The following is a 24738-nucleotide window of genomic DNA, read 5'->3' as shown; positions in this document are numbered from 1 at the left end:
TTGCACTTACAGCAGGAGCATTAAAATATATATCAAAAGTAGATTGAATTTTCTACCATTTACTTAGTGCCTACTATGTACTCATCCTCATAAGAATTGTATAAAATGTATATGAAAATACTGGGGCTTGAAGAAATTAAGTATTTTTTCTAAATGTAATCAGCTGTCTGGTAAGTGGCACAGGTTGAACTCATTCTCAGGTCTAACTGTGCAAAATAAATACTGAAAGGGTGAACAAAAAATTTTGTGGTGGAAGTTCACTTGAGTCACTGAACAAGCATAGATGGGCAGGCATGATCTTACTTACAGTTTGTATCCCTGATTAAGGTCCCATGCTTGTGCGTGTTAATTAATATCTTTAAGGACGATAATATGATTCAGGTACCCAAGAGCTATTTTATTTGCTTTTTCCTCCTTCTCCAGTAGACCTACCTGTGCTGAGTAGATGCCCAATATCAGCCTTTTAACAGTTCCAAGTTCCTTTTATTTTGTGTGATATCCAGCTACTATCCTCTCTATCCCTTCCATCAAGACAGTTTCCTGATCAAAGGAAAATTATGACTACATTCAACTAAATCAGACTATAAATGGCAATCTTAACTCACCTCCTGGTGTGATCACTGTTTTGTGCGCTTATTTTTAGCTCTGTGTTCCTTTTGTTCTGTCCCATGCTTTACGCTTTTAAGGCCTGGAAGGCAAGGCTAATGTTTTGTTTTATTTCATTCTTAGCACAACTTTGCATATAATTAGGAACTGAATAAATTTTATGATGATAGTTTTTTTTTTAAAGCCTGTAATTTATTGATTTGATTTTATTTCATTTGAATACCTTAACATTTAACCAGAGTGCTGGATTGTTTTCATTTGTAGCTATATAAAATTATTTTCCTCATGGAATAATCTTGTCTGAATGAGGAAAACTGGATATTCTCAATACTTAACTCTTAGGTTAAAGAGATGATTTGATATATGACATAAAATTCTTTATATAATATATTCTTGGTGCGTTTACATCTCATTTATCATCTTACTCATCGTGTTTGATGACAGCTGTGCCAGTTCTGCTATACATAACTAACTTGCTCCTCAGTTTTGTCACCTTCATTTTCAGTGAGGAGAAGTGTATCTAATAGTATGATTGATGAAGACTGAATGGTTGAACTTCGGAGCCTCATTGGACTCTGGTACATGGCAGGATTAATCCCATTTCGAATTCCATGTTTCTTAAAAAACTTAGAGTTCTCTGCCATTGGATTCTGGAAGTAGATTTTACCAGAGTGTTTTCTAAGAGCTTTTACTGATTTTGTGGCTCGGTAATTGCAGGTGATGTATCGGCCAAACGCATCCCGAAATGTCTTGTTGAAGAGGGTGTAGACCAAAGGATTCACTCCTGAGGAAACATAGCCTATCCACACAAATATCTCTAGGAGCATTTGGAGAGTAGTTTGGTTACAGGAATCACATAAAACTAAAGTTACATTTGTAATAAAGAAGGGACACCACATAAGCAAAAAGAGGAAAAACACAATCCCTAGGACTTTTGAGGCTCTCTTTTCATTGGAAATGGTCTGCACTGACTTTTTTCCAATTGTAGACATTCTTCGCATAAGAATTTCATCACTTGAGTTGGGCAGAGCCTTGTCCTTCCGAGAACCATCCAACATTGCCACCTTTTCAGGTGATGAGCAAGGTGTTTCATCCCTTTGGAAAACTGTAGACACGGTCAACCATGTTAGGCGTTGAGGTGGCTTGTTTTTGACCAAGTAAGCTTTCTTCTGTAAAGCATGGATAGTGAGAAAGTAGGTGACAATCATAATCGCAAGAGGTGTAAAGAAGGCAGCCAGTGAGCCAAAGAGCATGAAATTGCCAAAACGTTCCTTTGTCAGCACACAAGTGATATTGTTTGGGTTATCCACATCAGTCTCTATCCCTTTAATAGGGACAGGAATGGCAATGCCTAAGGAAGAGGAAAACAGGATAAACGAAGTCATTTTTATGACCTGTATGCACTCTTAAGATTAGATCCTTTTAGATTCATCCTTAAAACTTTATACTTGTTAGTGCATTGTAATACCTGGGACCCACAATGCAGGATTTGTCAAAGCATTCATCAGTGAAGATTTCACAAACAGAACCTAAGCCCCCCCAAAGCTGTAGTATATCCATGATATGGTGGAGAATGTCTTCATTTATTCTACATTTCTCATAATCTATTTTTGTTTTTTAAGCTATCTCAGATTAAGGAAGAGAAATTCAGAAGAGAAACTGCTTTTTTCTTAATATCCAGTGTAGTTGATCTAGAGGGACTTCAGAGTACATTTATTCAGTATCTTTATTTTATCTTTGAGGTTACAGTTTCATTTAACAGTTTTACCTTTTGGTATGTGTGAATGTCTTTTAATCCTTTCATCTAACTTCTTAGGGAAAACTAAGTTTATTTAAAGTACTACTTAAAAATTTGAGTGTGTGTGAATCGTGATGTAGAAGCCTGGGCACAGTGGCTCACGCCTGTAATCCCAGCACTTTGGGAGGCCATGGAGGGTAGATCCCTTGAGGTCAGGAGTTTGAGACTAGCCTGGCTAACATGGCGAAACCCCATCTCTACTAAAAATACAACGAAAATTAGCCAGGCATGGTGGCACATGCCTGTAGTCCCAGCTACTTGGGAGGCTAAGGTGAAAATCACCGGAACCCTGGAGGCCAACGTTGCAGTGAGCTGAGATCACACGGCTGTCCTCCACGCTTAGCAACAGAGTGAGACTGTCTCAAAAAAAAAAAGAATTCTTCTAGGACATAGGAAAGAAATATACGTCATGTTAATTTTCTGATCTTTAAATAGCATGAAGTATCTAAATATAATGTTGCTTAGTGAAGTAGTTTATTAGAAGGACAAATAATACAAGTGTTAACTTGAATCCTTTTCCTTTGAAACAGCAGATAATTTTTAAATGTCTGAATTAATTGATCTTTAGAAACCTCTGGAATCCTTGTGTTGTTTTATGAATCACAGAGTACCCCTCCTCTACACACCCTTTTTATGGTAGCTGAAGAGCCATTGACAATAACATGTTCCTCAAACCCTTCCTAACAGAGGTCATTACTTTCTCTACTTTTCCTCATGTACACCACCAGAAAGAGGATTCTGTATACTTGTTCTGCACCAGGGGTCATTATACTACAGTTTGACAGTCATTGGCCCACATTCTATTTTTGTAAAAGTTTTATTGGCACACTGCCACTCCCATTTGTTAATAACGTATTGTCTGTGGCTACTTTTGTTCTGCTGCAGCAGACTGGAGAAGCTGTGACAGAAACCATATATGCCCTGCAAGCCCAAAATATTTCCTGTCTTACCCTTCATAGAAAAAGTTTGCTGACCCCTGCTTTACCCTGTTACTTTCAGATCATCATCCCACTGTTTCTTTCTCCCCCAAAACACTTGGTTTTGAAGTTTTTCTACTTATACTGTCCTCTCCATCCTGCTCTTCTGTTAACCTCCACACATTTGTTCATCTCTATTAGTGGCTTCAGTACCTGCTATAGTCTTCTCTCTACTGCTCCAGTGCCAGCATCTTCCACAACTTCATCCTATTGATGACTAAGACCTTAATTTTATATTTCTTGAACTCTTTGACTCTTAATTATTATTGTTTGCACTAAAGCCATCCACAGGTCTACTTAAAATAATCCCATATCTAAGATTATGAACTCTAATACTTCCCTTCCTTGTCCTGCTGCCTTTCACTCCTAGAGAACTTCTGTTTACTGTTTTTACCTCTAATTCATTCATTCGTCTCAATTTTCACATTCTATTAATTTCTCCCCATCAAGGCTCACATTACCTTCCTATCCAGCTTGCTGGTCAATAACTGTAGAAGTTGTCACTGGTACTTTTTATGCGCTTACCATGTTATATTATTATACTTTCTGTTGCCCAGTATTACCTAGGATAACTGTAAATCCAAAAGAAGAGAGTGAGCTCTCTTCAGCACTGTGTAGAATTTCAAAACTGAACTTATTGTCATCTGCATTTTCATTTTTTCAAAGTCACTAATTTGTGATTGGTTCTACAAGACAAAGTGCAATGAAGTGAAGGAGCATTGATCTTGGCCTTGGTGCTGAAAAGCTGTAAGTTCTTAAGCCAACCAATTAAAACCTCTAGATTTCTTTTTTCTTACCTATAAAAGGAAGAAGTGGATTTCTAAATCTATATATTATGAGTCTTCCTTTGATTCCTTTTTTCTCCTGCACCACTAATCACTTTGTATTAGTGTAATTTGTTTATATATCTGCCTTTCTTGAGTGCAAAGATTCTTTTTCTTGATCATCTGTGTATTCTTTGTACCTAGCACATTATAAACACTCAATAAAATTTTGGTCAATTTATAAATTGATGGTATCCAGCCTTAATTTAGATACCATTTATACCAGCAGGCTGCTTACCTTATTAGCTTGATCATATTTCACAGTTTCAAATATTTTAATTCTTCTTAAGGATCCATGTCTTTGATTTTTTTTCGCCTTTCTCTGTCCTACTCTCCTACCCCATCCAAATATACACATACCTCACACTCTCCCTTTCCCTCTCCCTCATTGTAGTGAGCTTACCAAATGTGAGTCATTTGGCATAAGTGACTTTATTATAGTTTTCCTCCTCTCCGCTTCAAATTTTAATTGTCACCCATTGTGACAATTAAATGTTCCCTTTCTGGAGCTGCTTTTGGAGGACTGGTTCTACTCTGTTGGCCTCTGCCCACTAAACTAGCCTTTTCTACTGTTTTCATATCTCTTCATTCTGAATAGACTTTTTATTGACCCTGCTTTCTTCCCACACCAGAGGAATAACACAGCTTGCTTTTACCTCCAAACTTTTTCAGAGGTTCAGCCCTTATGTCATCATTTCAGGAATATAAAGGTCAATTTCCTTGTTTTGCTTTCTTGCTGTTTTTGCCTCAGTGCTCCTACTCAGATTAGGGAGAAGTAATTTAAGTATACCAGGTCTCTTAACTTTTTGCCTCTTTGAAATATTTTTAGAAGGAAGAAGTGAGTCTGGTGGTCAGATTATTGTAATTTTTGCAAATCTGTTTGTTTTTCTGATACTAACATGTAAGAGCTTTGAATGATTTATGCATACTTCATGATAAGTACAGCTTTGAGTATTATAGATGAGTACAGGGCTATAAGACTATTTAGAAGAAAAAGGATTTCTTTTTATAAATCATTTCTGAATAACAGTATACTATGTTTTCTTTGCATCTCTCTTAAAACTTTCAATTAAACTTTTCAAAACACACACTGTGGCTCACGCCTATAATCCCAGCGCTTTGGGAGGCTGGGGCGGCAGATCACCAGAGCTCAGGAGTTTGAGACCAGTCTGAGCAGCATGACAAAACCCCATCTCTACCAAAAATACAAAAATTAGCTAGGCGTAGTGGTATGCGCCTATAGTCCCAGCTATTTGGGAGGCTGAGGGGGGACGATCGCTTGAGCCCAGGAAGTCAAGGCTGCAGTGAACCATGATTGTGCCACTGCACTCTAGCCTGGGTGACAAAGTGAGACCCTGTCTCCAAAAAAGGAACAAAAAAAACCACTTAAGCAGATGTTTAACTGTCTTCCATCTGTACACATAGGTACTGAAATATTGGCTTCCGAGATGAATTTGTGTTCTTTGATAGCTGCCTACAAAATGTTTGAGTTGTTATTTTTGTTTTTTTGTGGGGTTTTTTTTTTGTTAATCTTTTAAAATGTGATTTAAGGTACATTTCATTTCTTGTTATTTTAGTGTAATTATAGGATTCCTAATACTAGCTAGACCATAATTGTCTGTTGGCAAGTATGAAAACTGTTCTCAAACGTAGTCTTTCTGCATACAGAAATCCAAGCAGAAAGAAATCTCAATAAACACTGTGCAGATGGTTCTTTCTGAGGACATGAGTTTTGTTCCTCTTCACACTTTTTACCAATAGTATGGTTTAGAAGCTGTATGATAAATGCAGTGACATAAGGAGCTTATGTTAATAATCAGTAGGCTGCCTTGACCTCTCATTCTGAGTTTCGTTGCCTACCACAACTGGTATTCTAACCAAGTAGAACCAAAGACTGTGTATGCCACCCACAATCTAGCATTCTCTACGTACCTATTGAAATTAACCACACCACTGTAATCTTGATGAATGCAGTAGCCCGTGAGTTACATTGATTGGCCTGGATTGGCTTTTTGATGGCTATATAACGATCCACTGAAATGGCACAGAGATGCATGATGGATGCAGTTGAAAAGAGAACGTCGAGAAATAACCAGGCAGGACATAGAACAAGTGGGAGGGGCCACATAGCCTCTGAAAGAAACAAAAACAAGACAAGCATTTTCTCCTGTAAAATGGCAACCTTCAGTCTACAGTTTTTCAGGTGATGTATCTTTTGTCTTTTTTGTTACTCATCTGAAATTTTATAACTTAACCTCCATAAGATGATGCTTAACTTTAGATAATGGAGACAACATTAAATACAATATTTCTGTGGATGGTAACTCTTAAATACATTTTCTATTTTGTATAATTACACCCTTTTTCTAAGTCAGCAGCAGTTTAACATTTTTAGCATTTTTTTTGACCTTTTGCTCTTTTGTCCATTCCATTTGTGATCTTTTTGAAATTTATGTAGTATTGTGACTAAAACTTAACTTTGGTATTTAAATAAAATTTATTAAGTTGCTGTTGTATAAAAAGAAAACATTTTACCATATAGAGGAAGTAGTATAACAAAAAGCATATTAGAATGGGAGTCTCTGTGGCACCTGGGCTTTAGGCCCACTTCTAGCAATAACTAGCAGCAAGATCCTTGTTTATAGCATACTCTAGTTTGGTGAAATAGTGGAATGATTTTTTGGCAGAAATAGTTTTTGAATAAAGATTGCAAAAGGAATGGCTTCAGATTATCCTGAAAAAAGTAGATTGTTTCCCCTTCATACTCCGTCATTCACTCCAAAAACTGGAGATGTAATAATTAGTACAGACTTTTTGTTTAAAAAGAAAATCTCAGGGTTAGACATAGTACTTAATTTAACAAACTATTACAAAACCCCGTGTACCTCATATAGTCTTAAGCACTTCAGAAACATTAACCTTAAAAAAATTCTCAGGTTTGGATGTGATACTGAATGTTCTTCATAGTTTTCTAATAAATTTGCTTACACAGATGGCCATACGTATGTGAATTTAATATGTTATACATTATATCTACACCCACCACTTACTTGTTTACAGTTTCAAAACAACTAAAATTTTATAATTCCCCTGAGAATATTTCCATTAGAATCAAATTTAACTCCTGTAGAGAACAAATGTCATGTATGTGAGATTATTTAAGTCTCTTTTAGGATTAGATTGTTATATGTCCACTGATAAAATATAATCTACTTTTTTTCTGGCTATTGTAAGTATATCTGACTTTGGCAGGTATAAAGTGATTGCCATAATTGAAGGAAAACCAGGATAATCATCTCAGGATTGCAGAACATCAAGTGACCCTTCTATTATGAACTGTTTAAATTTAAGGAACTGTTTAAATTTAAGGAGAGAGATTAAAATCTCAGAGCAAAAAAAATACCATAATTTAAGGGCAGAGTTTTTAGATAGACTTGGCCATATTATTTTCAAGCATCAAGTAGGAGATTTTTCTTAAGTCAAGTAGGATTTCAGTGAAAAGTATTTGGGCACTTCACAAAGTGTCCAAAAGGTATCAAGGCTGATACATCCACTTTTTGGTTCTTTCTGTTTCCATAGTTGGTAGGTGGCATTCTGAATAAGAATATTAAAATATTTCTTCCTAGGAACAAACTAACAAAATCAGCACAAACTTTTACTCAAAAAGAATAAATGATTGGGGCTTAGTTCCATGTTCAGCAGCTTCTTAAAAAGGGATTAAAGCATCAGGTGGAAGGGGTCATTCATACTCTTCAGTAAATTGCTGTGAAGAAACTTTGCCTGCTTGTTGAATTGGGGGTAAAAGGGATAGAGGTGGTAAATTACAGATTTATTGAACTGGAAGGAACATTAGAGAGTATTGTTGATCTTGCAGATGAGTAAATTCAGGTATAATTAAGTCTGAATATAAGGGTAAGGAGGGGAGGCATTTATTAATCGAAATTTTAGTATTATTTTAAAGTGTTCTTTAGAACTGCCACTCAGAGTTTGCTCTTAAGATTGAGAATGAGGATCGGCATTACCTGGGTACTTCTAAGATATACAGGTTCTTGGGTCTCATCTCAGACCTAATGTATCAGACTCTGCAGTTAAACAAGGTTTCCAGGTGATTCGTATGCAAATTAACATTTGAGAAGCAGTGCTTTGGAAGACTTTCTAGGAAGGGTTGTGCCTGAGTCTTAAAAGATGCACCTAAGTTTGCTGTTGTAGTGTTATGGGCACTCAGAATGTCTCGTAGAAAGGAACTAATGGGAGGCCTCTCAAAGTAAATGAAGGCAGAGAAACTGGTGTTTGGAGAAAACCTAATCAATTGGATTTTCTCCCTCTTAGCTGTAGCATTCAGATTTTCTGTCATTTAGTGGAAAAGGACCTTGGACACAGGCAACTTTAAAGCAAACTAACAGTCTGAGTGAAAAGAATCATCATAGAGTTTGCAGTGGAAACTACTTAAAGTGAGGTTACATTCTAAACTGACCTGAAGTTCTAGATTTAGGACTGTAAGTAGGGTGGTAGAACAATACTCGTCTAGAGCTATAATCAGAGATATTGAGGATTTAAAAGGCAGGTAATTCTTGTGTTGTATCTTAAGGATTAAAGATTTAAAAGGCAGATAATTATTTTGTTGTATCTTAGGTTTAAAAGGCAGGTAAATTATTGTGTTGTATCTTAGGTTTCCTTCCTTTAAGTCCATGCTCTCTGTAACATCTTAAAATGGTTTGCCAACTATTTAAACCTGCCTATTTAGCTATTCTAATTATGGATTGTACTTCTGAAGATTAAGGTTTGGAAAATTCTAGTCATAAATCTAGTAGCCATAAGGAGTAAGTCATAAGAAAACTCTTATATAAAAAGTACCTGTCTTTGGAATTTGATCATCTGATCCACGTTCTCCAATTGTGGGCTAAAGCTTTTTTGCTGCTGATTTAAATAAGCCTATCAAGCCCTGTTAGCCTCACTTTAAACAAAGAATTTATCAACTCATTCTCACTTAAAATTCACTAGAATTTTCTTATTACAGTCAGTGCTTTATTGTTAACAGAAATATTGAGATGTGATAGAGAATTTTCTGTAAGAAAGAATGAGACCGAAATTAAAGATTAAGAGAGATGAATCTTTACAATTCCAAGCCTTTCTGATTTCAAGTTTCATGAACCACTGGTGCATAGTTTTTATGAAACTAACATAAAAGAAAAAAAACTGCATTAAATTAATAGAAACCCTATATACAATGCGAAAAAGAAAAAGAGGCTTTTATAAATGCCTAATAGATTTGGGTAATCTAAGAATTTATAGACATCAAAAACAGTTCTAGACATGCTCGTTTTATAAAGGGACTTTTTCTAATGTAGAGACTTTCATTCTAAAACTGTTTTAGTTAATATTAGTTTGGTTAGCTCAAAATCAGGAAAGTTTCTATTTAGAATAACATAATTAAAGGTTAAGTCTCCAGCCTGGGTAAAAAGAGCGAAACTCCGTCTTAAAAAAAAAAAAAAAAAAAAAAAAGGTTAAGTTGGTATGGTGAAATACTTTATTTCAAAACTTTTATGTTTTTATTAGGAGTTTTGGTTTTAAGAATTTATAATTACATTTATTTGTTATAGTGTATTCTGTCCAATGTATTTTCAAAAGGACTTAAGACATTTAAAGTTTGAAATAACCAAGTGAAACAGTTACATATTTAAATAGAAAGAAGAAAGAAAGAAAAGTGTATTTAAGAGTCAGTCTGAGGGAAACAAGTTACCAGATTCTTGAACTAAATTAATTACTGTTCTTCTAGGGCTCTAAATTAGACTCATTAAAATTAAGAAAGAATAATGGCATTTCTGTGAATGCCTGAAATAATTACAGACTGAATATTAAGGCAACAAAACAAGTCCTAGGTGGATCTTGGCTTATAGACAATTGTTTAATTATCTAAATATCCATAGCACAATATTTTATTGTTTAAAATAAAGACTACACTTTAAATATTGCCATACATAAGTGATGGTGGGAATTGTCATCCAGTTATATAAATTTGTATTTGTCTCCCAGACGAGGTTCAACAACTTCATAAGTGTGGGCCTAGGCCTAATACCTTCCACAGAAAAGAGATCTTGCAGTCATCTGAAGGATTTGTACAAGTATAGGTTGACACTCAAGTATTCTTTTCCACTTAATATGAAATATAAGTTTAACTGAAAAGAATACTGAGTTCTGCCATGTCCTTAGGGAGGAAAAATATTCTGTGTCCTCTTAATAGTTACATGGGGTTATTTAAGATATCATATTAGTTCAGTATGCCAAATATGACAGTTTTGGCTGGTCGACTTTCTCATTGGCATTTGAGAAAGCAGAGTAATAGAGGTTAAGAGTGTGAATTCTAGAATCAATCCTCCTGGGTTTAAATCATGTCTGCCAATTACTTTGTAATCTTGAACAGATTACTTACCACTTTGTTTCTCTGTCCTCTGTAAAATGAGGATAATAGTGCCTGTTTTATAGGATTGCTTTGTTAGGGTTTTTATCGATAGCAATTAAATACATGTGAAGTGTTTAGAACAGTTCCTGACAAAAAGAAAACACTCAAATGTTAATGCTTATTACTATTGTTTAACAGAAACTAGCCAACTAACTCAACCATGAAAACACTCCTGCATAGAAACAATAAGCCAAATCATCAGTATAAAATAATTGTGTTTGTCTTTCTGCCTGCTGTAGTAAAAGTGCATGCATCTGATCCAGCTTAAAACTTTAAGCTGTACTTTCAAGGGGTGAAGGAGGATGGGCTGAGAACATGTTTAACTCTATTTAACTTTGGATTAAATTTGTCATAAAAGTATGTTTTTTACTAACGTCAAATTTAACTGCTGTTTGTTTTATATATGGCACAGGAAAATAACCTGTATGTGTTGCAGTTGTGCCATACCTGGATTTTTTGTTTGGTTTTGGTATTTTCTTGGTGGTTTTTGCTTTCTTTTAAATTAGTAAAAAATAACCTGAGGATTTTTACTAGAAACTCCATGTCTTGATAGGTAGACTTATTTTATCTGAAACCTGCTTAAAGTTGCCTTCGGGCAACTTTTTAGTTTGGAAAGTCAGGTTACATCATTTGTCCAGAAAATAACTAGCATCAATCCATAAATCTAGGACATAAAATAATTCCCTTCGGAGTATGGAAAAGACTGTTTTTAAAGGCATTCCAAGAGGGCTGTGCCTATAGAGTTTACAGAGTTACTCAGTTCATGAACTTATGCAACAGGACAAATTATAAATAGTTCTTATGTCCAAAAAAACCTTAATTTTCAAATATACATTTATCTCAGAAATTCTAATGCCTCTGTCTTTATCTTCCAGAAAAGAAAGACATAGTTCAGTTCAAATTATTGTTTAAAAGTTTGTTTCGTTTTTTACTTTTTTTACTATGTTTGAGCATATGAGTTATCTGGGGGTTCTATGTCTAATATGATAGTGTTTTAAACGTTTTAAGCAACTTAATACTTACACAGTTTTTTCCTGGTTTTTTAAATTTCTTCTTTACAACAAGAAGCACCTTTAATTAATTGCTTTTTTCCCCCCATTTCAGAATTGGGTAGATTAACATTTTACTGCATATATAAATAACTGCCTTTTTTCTTTTACTGCTATACATTTGTTTCTTCTCTGATTAGACTTACATCTCAACTAAATCACATTTAATTTGCATGCAGCACTCTACCAATTACTATTGGTGTTTATAAAATGCTAGGCCCTGCTTGACAAGGTGATTGAACTCTAAGATAGTAAGTGACTTGCTTGATAAAATACAGGAGAATCAAGATTCAAACCCTGGGATGTCTTGCTCCAAACAGCAGTCTTTCAGTCATTGTATATACTCTCTATCACTTATACCACGGATACTGTTTCAACTTATAGATCATGAGGCATCAATTAAAACGTAAGTTATAGCCCAGTGCGGTGGCTCACACACCTGCAGTCTTAACACTTTGGGGAGCCAAGGCACGTAGATCACCTGAGGTCAGGAGTTTGAGACGATCCTAGCCAACGTGGCAAAACCCCGTCTCTACTTAAAATACAAAACTTAGCCGGGCATGGTTGCATATGCCTGTAGTCCAAGCTACTCAGGAGGCTAAGGCAGGAGAATCTCTTGAACTTGGAAGGCGGAGGTTGCAGTTAGCCAAGAACATAGCCATACCTGCAGTCTGGGCAACAGAACGAGACTCCATTTCAAAAACAAAAAAAATTATAAATAAACCAGTAATGCCCAATGGATTACCAGATGCCATATTTTCCCCTGTTACTTTCTGGTTTATTTTGTTTTGTTTTGTTTTGTTTGTTTTGTTTTTGAGATGGAGTCTTGCTCTGTTACCCAGGCTGGAGTGCAGTGGCACGATCTCAGCTCACTGCAGCCTCCGCCTCCCAGTTCAAGTGATTCTCCTGCCTCGGCCTCCAAGTAGCTGGGACTACAGGTGCGTGTCACCACGCCTGGCTAATTTTTATATTTTTAGTAAAGACAGGTTTTTGCCATGTTGGCCAGGCTGGTCTTGACTCCTGACCTCAGGTGAGCTACTGTGCCCAGCCTGGCCTCCCTTGTTACTTTTTAAATTACTTATAAAATAAAAGAAAGAAAGGTTCAGAGAAGCTCTTAAATGGTGAACATCCTGTCTTTTTTATATCAGCATTAAGATGTTGTTTTCATGCTCAAGTATTTCTAACAGGTATCTTTAATCCTTATATTATAATCTGTTGATTTATGATCATGGATTTTTGAATTATGGACAAGACAATAAAAAACTAGAACTGTAAAGATCATCAAGGCCAGTGCTCCCAGATAGGAGGAAATGGCAGAAAAAATTGACCTAGCACAACTCATTTGAAAGACAGTGTTGTGCCTGAGTTGTCATAATCTTGGCAAAATAGGAATTCAAACAGTGTATTATTAAATATTATACAGATCAGTGATTGAATAAAATATCTCTCAGTATAAGGACACAGGAGCCACTTTTACATTTTACTGCTCTTGTTTTTAAAATTTTGTTTTCTTAGAATACTAGCTAGTATAAAGTTTTGTGTTACTTTCATTGAATTTCCCTGAGATAGCTAAAATTATTTCTCATAGTGATAATCTTTTATCATAAAACCCAGAATACTTGTTTGTACAAACTTTAGAAGTCCTGAAGACTACCACTACAATAAGAGTGAAAGTCTAATTCTGCCTTTTAAAGGTATCATATGTTCTTATAAATGCATTCGTTTAGAAAAATCTTAGTGTTCATTGATTTGCAAAAGGTTTAAGGTTATAAAAAATATCTTAGTATTTGAAGTCAGGTTTCCATTTGTAATACATGCAGTTCCCAATTTATGAATTCATCCTTTGAAGCTTGTTAGAGAGAGCCACATGTGTTTTTTTTCCTACTTTTTTTTTTTAATACAAATTGAATTATGCTTTAGATAAATAATGCAATAATGTATTAGTGGTTCCCAGATTTGTTCATTTTTAACAAATCTACAAACCCTACTGTACAACTTAATTCTGATAGTAAAAACGTTTGGGGATATAAAAGATTTTATTTTGTAATGAGAAATTAATGAACATGAGCCAGGCATGGTGCCTATAATCCTAGCTACTTGAGAGGCTGAGGCCAGATGATAGCTTGAACCCAGGAGTTTGAGGCTAGCCTAGGCAACATAGCAAGACCCCATCTCTATTAAAATAAATAAATAAAAATAAATTTGAAAATTAACAAACATTTGGAAGAGTGAAATACTATTAAAGTATATATCAATTAAGACATAAATATGAAGACATTTTACATATTTTATGTTAACATATGTTGAGTTTTCTGCTAATTGTATTGCTAAGAATATCTTGGGGTACCAGCATTTTAAATATGCATTTAAAATTTTCAGCTGCTGGATACCCATTTTTCTATAGAATACATAAAATTATCTTTGTTATCTGTTTTGGTATTTTGTTAACTCAGTTTAATACTATGGAACTTTGCCTTTTAAGATTCCTTAACTATTTTTCTGATAATTTAAGTACTTACAATAGTACTTTGCATATAATAGATGTTTGATATTTATGGGCTCAAAGATTTTAAAGCTAAAATTCACTTCTTCATAATTCTTTCAATTTCATGTATTCAACAACATTAAATTTTATGGTAGTCTGAAATAAGCATTTTGACATTTTCTATGTGACAAGCAAAGCACAATTTGAAGAGTATGATTTTACATCTTAAGCTACTATTATGTACGTGGAGATGAGGACTGGAATCATATGCGTGTACAATCTATCAAATATGCATATATATTTCTACATAATACTTTCTTTTAAGCTTTATTCAGAATTAAGGTTCTTTATGTTCTCTATTATAGCAAGATTTCACTTTTTTTATTTTTATTTTGCCCAACTGCAACTGTCTTGATAGAGTTATATATGGTAAGATTTCTTAATTATCCTCCGTGGTTTCATGTAGCATTAGATTACTCAAAAGATTACAAATTTATAAAAGAGAGGGATATAGAAAAACTGTTAATGATTAGAAAGTCTAATTAAAGCAGTAGAACCTTACTCATTACTGCTTGTCCTGCCACATATTTTTCTTGATTAATTTTAAAGCCCAGGTAAATGTTGATTTAAAATGGAAGGTTTAAACCTGTTACCATCTGATGATAATTTTAGATATCTTTCTGTTATTACTTATAAAATTGTAACATATAAGACCTGGGTATAATAGTTGGAATAGCAGGGATTTTTCTACCTTCTAATATGGATTCTAGTTTAATAAATTTTATTTCTATAATTTAAAATATTTTCATCTTCATATAAGTAAATCTAAGAAACCGTATCTGCCACAAATAATCATTTTTTTAGGCAGTTTATGAATGGAATATCAGTTTACATCAAGCATTGAATAAGTTAAATACCCTCTTAAATGCTGATTCCAAGGGTCTATGAGCCCTCATAATTCATCAGCAGAACTATTTGTGTTTATCCAAATTTTATAACTAGAGATGATATGCATAAATCTGAAACTACTTATATTTATTTTATTATTCTTTTTTATTATAACAAACTAAGATTTCAGTGTCAAGCTATACTTTTTATTATCACAATAACTAGGTTTTAATCTACTTACTTAGAGGTCTATCACAAGCACAGATGGCCATATATAATAAAAAAAAGTTAAACAGATGAGTCATCTCTTTGGACACTCTGAGCCAAACCATTTTCTTTAGCAACTAAACATAATTTTTCTTAACATGACACATAAGTAGGAATTGTATTCAAGTTTATAATACACAAACATTAAGAGATATAACAAGAGTTTTTTAACAATTCCAATTTTAAACTGGGGCTTAGTGATTTAAATTGGGCTTAAGTGTTTATTTAGTGATTCAAAGACCTTATCATTAACCCAGCACATATCTGTCCCAGAAGTGTCCTAGTTATTGCTTTAAGGAAAAGTTATCAATGTAGAAAGTTAAAGTATAGGCCTATTCACTATAATTTGTAGATAATACATTCAGAATCCATAAATATCACTAACTTGAATGACTTTTTAAATGATTTTATTAGATGGCTTAGGAGGGAGTAAAGAGTAAAGTTGTTTGCAAAAAAATATTTTTTGTTCTTTAAAACTGATGATCAACCATAGAAAATGATGTAAAACAAGTGACTGTTTACTTGCCGTATCTTTAAATAGTCCAAGTTCATCTTTTATTTCAAGAAAAATAAAGATTCAATGAGTGTCCAGTTCTCTAATAGCATATCATAGTTCTGTGGTTTGATGGCACAAACAAGTGAAATACTTACCAAACATTATTGTCAAGAGGGCAATTGGCATCACAAACAATCCAACCAGCAAATCAGCCACCGCCAAGGACATTAGAAAGTAATTAGTAGCATACTGCAGCTTTTTCTCCAGTGAAACAGCCAGAATAACAAGGGTATTTCCACCAATTGTGGGTATTATCACCATGAGTATCAGAAGAGCTGCCCAGTGCAGTTTATTTCCCTGTTCCTCAACAATCAGTTTCATTTCTTCCGGTATTGATTCTGTCTGTAATCCAGACCAGTTAGAAGAGATAAAGTGAACAAAGGTGCTCTGCAAAATGTGCCCAGGAATTGTGCTTTGAAGTTCAGACACTCTATGAGAGAGACCCATTTGCTGTTTTTCTGTGATTCAGTGCCGTTCCGAACAGTGGTCAGCATGGTCAGTAGCTAAGCTGGTCATCTGTTTTTTTTTTAAAGCATTGTACCCAGCCAAACACTCAAAACCAAAGATAACACCTTCCTTTAAAAAAAAAATTCAAGTTCTCAAAAATGAGCACATGAACACATCTGTCCATGTGTATAGGTAAGATCTCCAAGTATTTAATATTTTCTAGAGGCTTAAATTTAGGAAGGCTCTGAAAGAAACTGATAGCTATGAAAAAAATAGGAGGTTTTTTTTTTAAGTTTCTCTCTTTTTCTGCCGTAGTTGTAGAGACGTGTTTGAACTTGCATGCCAGAGAGGTTCCCCTAGATACAAAATACACAGATTGCATTATTTTATTCATTTCTGAAAGTGGTAAAAACACTTGATAACCCTTCCCTTCTTAGTAAGTCTGTTGTGCATTTGTGTCAATGCAGCCAATTCTCCAAAAATACTATACTTCTCAGTTAATAAAACAGAAGGCACATTAAATTTTTCAATGGTTATAATAAAAAGGTGTTTCCTTGCCTTTGAATGTCTTTTTACCTTTATTTACAGACTAGAAAAGTCAAAACACAGTAGTTCAGAATAGAACTTTCTGTATGCACTGGCCACCCACCTAGAAACACTCCAAGCCTAACAAGGGTCTAAATAAACGATTTACCAGCTAGGAATCCTTATATGTAATTGGCTTTGTCTGATCAACTTTGTGAGTACTAATATAAATGCCATTTTAGATTTCCTTTAGTTTGAGAGAAGGAAAAAAATAGGTATTACTGGGATCCAAATAATTGTTCTTAGTAATTTCATCTCTCATGGTATGTTTTTGCAACAAATGTGTTCTAAATTTAATCACTAAATTTGCCAAATTCAAACGAACTCTTTTTCTAAGTAGTGTTTTTTTTTTTTTTCTTTAACCTTCCCATTTGCCTTGAGAAGAAAGGGAAACCAAAAGGAAGATTAAACCATTTGTTTATTCATCAAATGTACAAATCACATTTTTAAAAACTCCCCCTTAGCATTAGTAAATTTTTCATTTTGCTTTTTAAACCACTGAATAAAGATGAAAGATTATGATATCAGAGTTCTTGAAACTTAAGAAAAAGGAAACTAAAAAACCTTTAGATTAATTCCATATGTATTTGTTAAATACTTACCTCTGGCTTTGTTGTTACCTTCCCGAGCATGTCATCTTATCTGTTCAGTAGACTTGCTTGCTGCTGTGCCTGAAGTCCTCCTCTCATTGACTTATTCTGAGCCTCCAGCACAGGCGGTTGAAAGCAGTGAAACAAATACGTTGTATAGCTGCGAGCATGCCAAGGAAGTTATTTCCTCTTTGATATATTCATTTTTAGAGAGTAGCAGGATTCATTGTGATTCATAAAACCACTGTTAACTGTGTTAAACCAGTTCATGGGCCTTATTCAAGTTATATTTTTTAAGAGCTCTCTTTAATATTTAGAGGGACTGTAATAAACTTGATCATTTTAGCTTAAGATAGTTTTTTTGGGATTGCGCCTGAGCTGTTTTTCCCATTTAAGAAAAAATAAGATATCATCGATCTATTCTAGATGTTTCATTCTATGAAGATTCTGCTCTTTTAGCCTATAGTGATTTCTATAGTTCTAACTTGTAGCAGGGAAACCAGGTTCTTATCTAATTTTTCTGCCTTTGCTGTGGAACACCATTAATTTGCTCTGGTTGCAACCTTATATAGAAGAAGAGCACAGAAAGGCCTGAATTCTACATGTATACATAGGTTTTAGCAGAAACTTTTTTACTGCTTATTTTTAAACAGATGATCTCTGGATTTAGGAGTGGCTCACAGCTTTTTTTCCCTGTAGATTTTACATTGGAGAAAATGTAAGTATTGAAAATACGGTTTTGCCTTATTTCAGAAAATTGGTGTTTAGATCTTAACAGTTACACTATTTAGCCAGGCACGGTGGCTCATGTCTGTAATCCTAGCACTTTGGGAGGCCAAGGTGGGTGTATCACCTGAGGTCAGGAGTTCAAGACCAGCCTGGCCATCATGGTGAAACCCCATCTTTTAAAAAAAAAAAAAAAAAAAAAAACCGTTACACTATTTAAGTTTTCTCTAAACAGAGACCAGCTTAGTATCAGCATTCTCAAGGTTTCCTTTTAAAAGATCATTGTCGATGACTATTTTTAAATTAATTACTTATAAATCAGTGATGGCATTTGTGCCCTTTTCTAGTCTCAAATTTGTATTACTTTGCTCTTGTTAAATGTTATTGGAAAATACCTAGTTCATTTTAGCTCTACTGAGCACTTCAGATTTTATTCAGTATTTGCTTTTTTTGAAACTCAAAATTTACTATATTAGAAAAAATACTTGTGAAGAATTCTAGATGAAAAGAAATGAAATTATATTCAAGAGAAATCAGATGTTTTCTAATGTACCAGAATTTCTAGTCAGGAATATGAAAATCTTTTAAGGCAAGGTTCGGTGGCTCATGCTTGTAATCCCAGCACTTTGGGAGACCCAGACAGGTGGATTCCTTGAGTCTAGGAGTTAGAAACCAGCTTGGGCAACATGGCAAAACCCTGTCTCTACAAAAAACACAAAAATTAGCAGGGCGTGGTGGTGCACGCCTGTAGTCCTAGCTACTGGGCGGCAGCAGAGGGGTCGGCGGTAGGGGGAGACCTGAGGTGGGAGGATTGCTTGAACCTGGGGGAGGTCAAGGCTGCAGTGAGCCAAGATCGCACCACTGTGCTCCAGCTTGGGCTGAAAGAATGAAACCCTGTCTCCAAAATAAAAAGAAAGAAAGAAAGAAAGTATTTAAAAATACTGCTTAGTTCTGAGTTACACTTTGACATCTGTGCTTATGAAGGGAGGTAGAGGTCTGCAAAACAAGTAATGTCAGTTTGAAAATAGCAGCACCATTATATCCAGTGAAAAGACTTATATAAAATAAGCCTTTATAGATTTGTTTATAGATAAAATTTTTTAAATATTAAGTATATTATAAAAATGCAATCACTATTGTACTTTGCCAAATCCTTTCACATTCACTCATTTTTTTCCCTCAACTTACAAAAGTAAGATTGGTACTTGGATTTTTATCCTTTTTTTTTTTTCATTTTTAAATCAGTTTAATGGCTAAATTGTTTTAACGACTAAGGAACATAACTAGATACAACAGCTACTTGTTTGACAATCTCAGGTTATGTGAAGCCAGCTGAGAGTCAAGAAGAAAGCAAGATAATAATACATAGGCCAGGCGCAGTGGCTCACACCTGTAATACCAGCACTTTGGGAGGCCAAGGCAGGCAGATCACCTGAAGTCAGGGGTTCGAGACCTGTCTGACGAACATGGAGAAACGCCGTCTCTACTGAAAATACAAAATGAACCAGGCGTGGTGGCACGTGCCTGTAATCCCAGCTACTCAGGAGGCTGAGGCAGGATAATCGCTTGAACCTGGGAGGCAGAGGTTGTGGTGAGCCAAGTTCACACCATTGCATTCCAACTTGGGCAAGAAGAGCGAAACTCGATCTCAAAATAATAATAAATGATTATATAGGATAATTGAATCTCACCAAATAACTGAACCAGTACTCTAAAACCCTAAACACTTTAAGTAGAAAGCAGCCTCTAAGTCGCCACTTCATATATTTTTGCTTTCTACATACATAGGCGCGAGCGTGTGCACGCACACACACACACACAGACATTTAAACACACACAAAACTTTGACTCTCCCCATTCTTTAATGAAAATAACCTTATGGTGATAAGTGTAGATAATACAAAACAATGTTGAATGATAAATTCACTTGAGATAATTTTAATAAACATGTTTTCCTGCCTACTCCAGATTTGAGTAACAAGTTAAAAGGTAGACAAGCACTTTGGTAATAGCAAATAGGGTCAACTGAAACAAACAAAAAACAATAATTTAAATGTATAAACATGTAGGTCTACTCAAAGTAGAGACTTGTAGCTCTTTTTTTTTTTCTTTTTTTTGAAATACAGTGTCTCCCTCTCTTGCCCAGGCTGGAGCACATTGGCACAATTTCAGCTTACTGCAACCTCTGCCTCCCAGATTCAAGCATTTCTCCTGCCTCGGCCTTTCCAGTAGCTGGGATTACAACCACCTGCCACCATGCCCAGCTAATTTTTATGTTTTTAGTAGAGACAGGGTTTCGCCATGTTGGCCAGGCTGGTCTCAAACTCCTGACCTCAAGCGATCGCCTGCCTTGGCCTCCCAAAGTGCTGGGATTATAGGCGTGAGCCACCACACCCAACCTCCTTCCACAGCTTTTTATGTGGCATAATGATGGATAGCATAGTGGTGATTTCTATGTACTTAAGAAAAGACTAGATCATGTTCATTCAGCTATGTTTTAGATGCCAATAAATGTGACATGAATTTTTTTAAGATTTCTATGCAAATAATAAATATAAAAGTATGATTCTTTATGGTAGAGTGAGGTTTCTAATATCTGGAAACTTCAGATATTTCCTTTCCCAAAAACTTCAGATAAAGTAACTCTTACTAAAGTAACTTCAAGGTCAAACTCAGCCTTTAATCCAGGAATAACTAAAAAAAAAAAAACCTAATTGGCACATTTTTCCTAAGATAATTGAATTTTCTCCTTGATGTCTTTTAAATTTATTGAACAGATTCTATCTTTGACCAAAAAGGGCAGTCTAATATCCCTTACAGGTCTAGGAAAACAGCTTAAATATCAGCCAAGAAAATTTTTTTACCTCTCATTCATAATACCTATTAAACTGTAACCATTAAGGAATGTTTAACATGATAGGGATTGTATACGTTACATCTTCATTTGTGAAGTATTTACTAAATACCATATACTCATGGAGACACATTAATGAATAAGGTAAACATTTTCTGTCCTCATGTAATTTATAATTTTATGGAGGATACAAACAAGTATATTGGTAACTATAGTACAGACATGGTAGAGCTAAGACTAGCTCACTTCAGCAGGACCTACAATTGAGCTCAAATATTTCTCAGCTTTCTGCTTATTCATTCCTCTCATGTTCATTCTCTTTGACAAGATCAGTGAAGAGCTGAAACTGTAATAGCTATTTCAAACTTTATCTGTTCTCGTTGGACTCTTCATTCTGTCCTGACTGCCCGTTATTTTAGTGAATGACTTAGACAAATCAGAAACAAGCTCCATCACCTTTCACTGTCATCTCAAAATGTCTTTCTTTTCATCCATCCTATCCTCCTTTGGGATCATGTTATCATTCTTTTCCACAATTGAATTCCACTTAGGTTCTTGATCCCAGCTCTTTTATATACATATATATCATATAGATATCACATATACATACATATATTACAGTCTTGCTGAATAAAGTATTTCCTTTTTCACACGTAGAATCTGTGCCTTGAATATTTGGTCCCTCAGCTCTAAATCTTTCTGGTAGACATGCTCAGGTTTCCAGATAATGAAAAAGAAAAGGCTTTTCTCTGTAAGTCTCTTCTTTCCTCACCAAACTTCTTTAAAGGATTGCCTGTCTTTTTCTCTCCTTACCACCCCCAGTCTGTAATCCTTATAATCAGATTTTTATATCTAATATTCTACTAAAACAACTCTTGAAAAGCCCTCTGGAAAGTTGTCAATTTTGTGCAGTATTTAGCACTGTGTGACTAAGTACAGTCTTCTTAAACCAGTCTTGTCTTGTCTTTAAAGACACACCATCCAGAATATCTTTGCTATAGAATCTTTTCTGACTCTTTATTACTCTCCCTTAATATGCATATTCTCCCCAGTTATGCTCTGTTGACTTAATCTTCCTCTTCATTTTTTCTCTCTATTCACTCTTAGTTTTCACTGGCTTGTTGAAAAAAAAAAGAATCTCCTACAACTCTGTTTCCAGCCAAATGGCTGTGAGTCTGTGGTCATGAAATGGGACAAGCTTCGTACCTAAGACAAACTTCATTGATTTATCTGAGCTTTAATCCCTGTTTCTGTAAAAAGAAGATGATGTAGGCTGCTCTGCCTGTTTCACAGCAGTATTTGACCCAGTAGATCATTTCTTCTTTCTCTTCTCTGGCTGTTCCTTTTTAGTCTCCTTTGCTTGTTGTGCTTCATCTCTTCAACATCTTAATATTGAGGCACCATTTTAACTCATTTTTGTATCTCTTTTCTCCTCTGTCTACAGTTGGTGATTTCATTCACTTTTATGGCTTTTAAATACTATCTCTTTACGGAAACTCCTAATGTTAGCTTTTCCTTCAAACTCCAGTTTCTTATGTTCAGTTACCTAATTATTAATTTCCATTGTCTGTAAAACATCTCAAACTCAAAATTTGCAAAACTGATAACAACCAAAATGACCCAGGTCTGATCATATCATTACTTTGCTCTGAATCCTGTGATGGCTTTTCATTTCACTCAGGGTGAAAATCAAAGTTCCTATAATGACCTATAAAGCCTAACAGGATGTGACCCGCTGTTACCTTTCTGACCCTGTCTTCAGTTGCTCTCCACCTTCTTCACTGCACTCAAACCATTGGCCTCCTTGCTAATTCTCAAACATGTCAGGCATTGTTCCACTGCAGGGCCTTTTCATGAGTTGTTTTGTGTACCTAGCACACTCCTCTGGATAGCCACTTGGCTTGCTTCCTCATAGCCTTCCTTGTCTTTATGTAAATATCAGCTTCTCATTGAAGCATATCCTGACCACCATAATTAAAATTGCAATATGCCCTCCTCTCCTGGCTCTTTCAGTACCCCTTACTCTGATCTCCTATTTTTTTTCTTCTCAGTACTTCACTTCTTTACTTAATTGATCATTTATACGTTTATCATATTTATTATTATCTGTTTGCTGCTAGGATGTAGCCTTTGCCTTTTTTTTTAAATCACTGATCTTTTTGAGTTTATCCTGCTTAGAATGTGTTGATCATCTTGTCTTTCATCAACATTTGGGAAGTCTTTGGCCATTGTTTTTTCAGATGGTCTTTCTGTCCCCCTCTTTCTTCTCCCTCTGAGCCAGTCATTTTGCATATTGATCTGCTTAATAGTGTCCCACACGCCTCTTAAACTCTATTCATTTTTCTTCCTTTTCTTTTTTTGTTCCTCAGACTGAATTATCTCAGTTGACCTATCTTCAGGTTCACTGCTTGTTTCTTCTGCCTGCTCAACTTTACTGTTGAACCCCCTCTAGTGAATTATTCATTTCAATTTTACTTTTAAGTTCCAGAATTTCTATTCAGTTTCTTTTTATTGATGATTCTTTATTTGGTAAGACATTGTTCTCCCATTTCCTTTAGTTATTTGCCTATGGTTTCTTTTAGCTCTTTGTGTATATTTAAGAGTTTATTTAAATCCAATGCCTACCCTTCCTCGGGAACAGTTTCTGTTAATTTCCTTTTTTCCTGTAATGGGGTATACTTTCTCATTTCTTTTCAGGCCTCATAATTTTTTTGTCAAAAGCTGGACATTTGCCGGGCGCTGTGGCTGACGCCTGTAATCCCAGCACTTTGGGAGGCCGAGGCGGGTGGATCACAAGGTCAAGAGATCGAGACCATCCTGGTCAACACGGTGAAACCCCCTCTCTGCTAAAACTACAAAAAATCAGCTGGGCATGGTGGCGCGTGCCTGTAATCCCAGCTACTTACGAGGCTGAGGCAGGAGAATTGCCGGAACCCAGGAGGCGGAGGTTGCGGTGAGCCAAGATCGCGCCATTGCACTCCAGCCTGGGTAACAAGAGCGAAACTCCGTCTCAAAAAAAAAAAAAAAAAAAAAAAAAAACTGGACATTTTTATTATAATGTAGCAATTCAGGAAATCAGATTTTCCCTATTTCCAGGAATTTGTTATTGCTTTTTGTTGTAGATTGTTGTTTAATTAGTGATTGTTGTTTGACTAGTGTCTATTTTTTTGTGTGTGGCCACTGAAGTCTGTGTTCTATTAGCTTAGTGGTCAGCTGATATTTTGACAGCATTTCCTTAAATATCGGGAACCAAGAAAAGAAAAAAAAAGGAAGAAAAGAAAAAAATACTCTCCCAGTTTTTGCAGATTGGCTCTGTGTTGGAGTATTCCTTCAAATCGTGCCAGATCATTTACCACTCTGCCTTAGCCTTTACCTCCTGCTTGTACAAAGCCCAAGGTAAAGTTTAGCATTTCTCAGACCTTCCCTGATAATGCCTTCAACCCTGGCCACATGTGTGGTCTTCTTAATTTTGCTGGAATATACAAGAGCTTTTTAAAGCCCTTATTATTCCGTATAACTCATTTCTCACCCTCTTCCTTCTCAGGCTTTTCAGTCTTTGTCCTATGATTTCTTGCCTCAGGCTGCTATGGCCAGTACTTTTACCTTAAAATGTTTTCAGCAATGCC

General features: G+C 35.3%; 2 protein-coding genes and 1 long non-coding RNA gene across 4 annotated transcripts in view; 2 read left to right on the top strand and 1 right to left on the bottom strand.

Moving 5' to 3' along the window:
- Positions 1 to 24738, top strand: part of PSMD1 (proteasome 26S subunit, non-ATPase 1) — a 114571-nt gene that overhangs the window by 43136 nt on the left and 46697 nt on the right. The window lies entirely within an intron of this gene.
- Positions 782 to 17806, bottom strand: HTR2B (5-hydroxytryptamine receptor 2B). 2 transcript variants are annotated; one of them, XM_032277941.1, is made up of 4 exons: positions 17545 to 17806; positions 16006 to 16713; positions 6138 to 6338; positions 782 to 1957 (listed from the first exon to the last, which is right to left on the bottom strand). In XM_032277941.1, exons 2-4 carry the CDS (start codon positions 16355 to 16357, stop codon positions 1065 to 1067), a joined length of 1446 nt encoding a protein of 481 aa, XP_032133832.1. In that variant the 5' UTR covers positions 16358 to 16713; positions 17545 to 17806; the 3' UTR covers positions 782 to 1064. The 2 variants fall into 2 exon arrangements, with proteins under 2 accessions (XP_032133832.1, XP_032133833.1); XM_032277942.1 differs by lacking the exon at positions 6138 to 6338.
- LOC116551669 lies at positions 6332 to 10861 on the top strand. Its single transcript, XR_004269034.1, has 2 exons — positions 6332 to 9641; positions 9709 to 10861. It is a non-coding gene; the product is annotated as an uncharacterized LOC116551669 (long non-coding RNA).

Source organism: Sapajus apella, unplaced genomic scaffold, assembly GCF_009761245.1.
Source record: "Sapajus apella isolate SASKATOON/1434 unplaced genomic scaffold, GSC_monkey_1.0 scaffold10, whole genome shotgun sequence".
In the NCBI taxonomy this organism is placed as follows: Eukaryota; Metazoa; Chordata; class Mammalia; order Primates; family Cebidae; genus Sapajus; species Sapajus apella.
The sequence above is the reverse complement of the archived record's forward strand: the minus strand, read 5'-3'. Positions and strand labels throughout refer to the sequence as shown.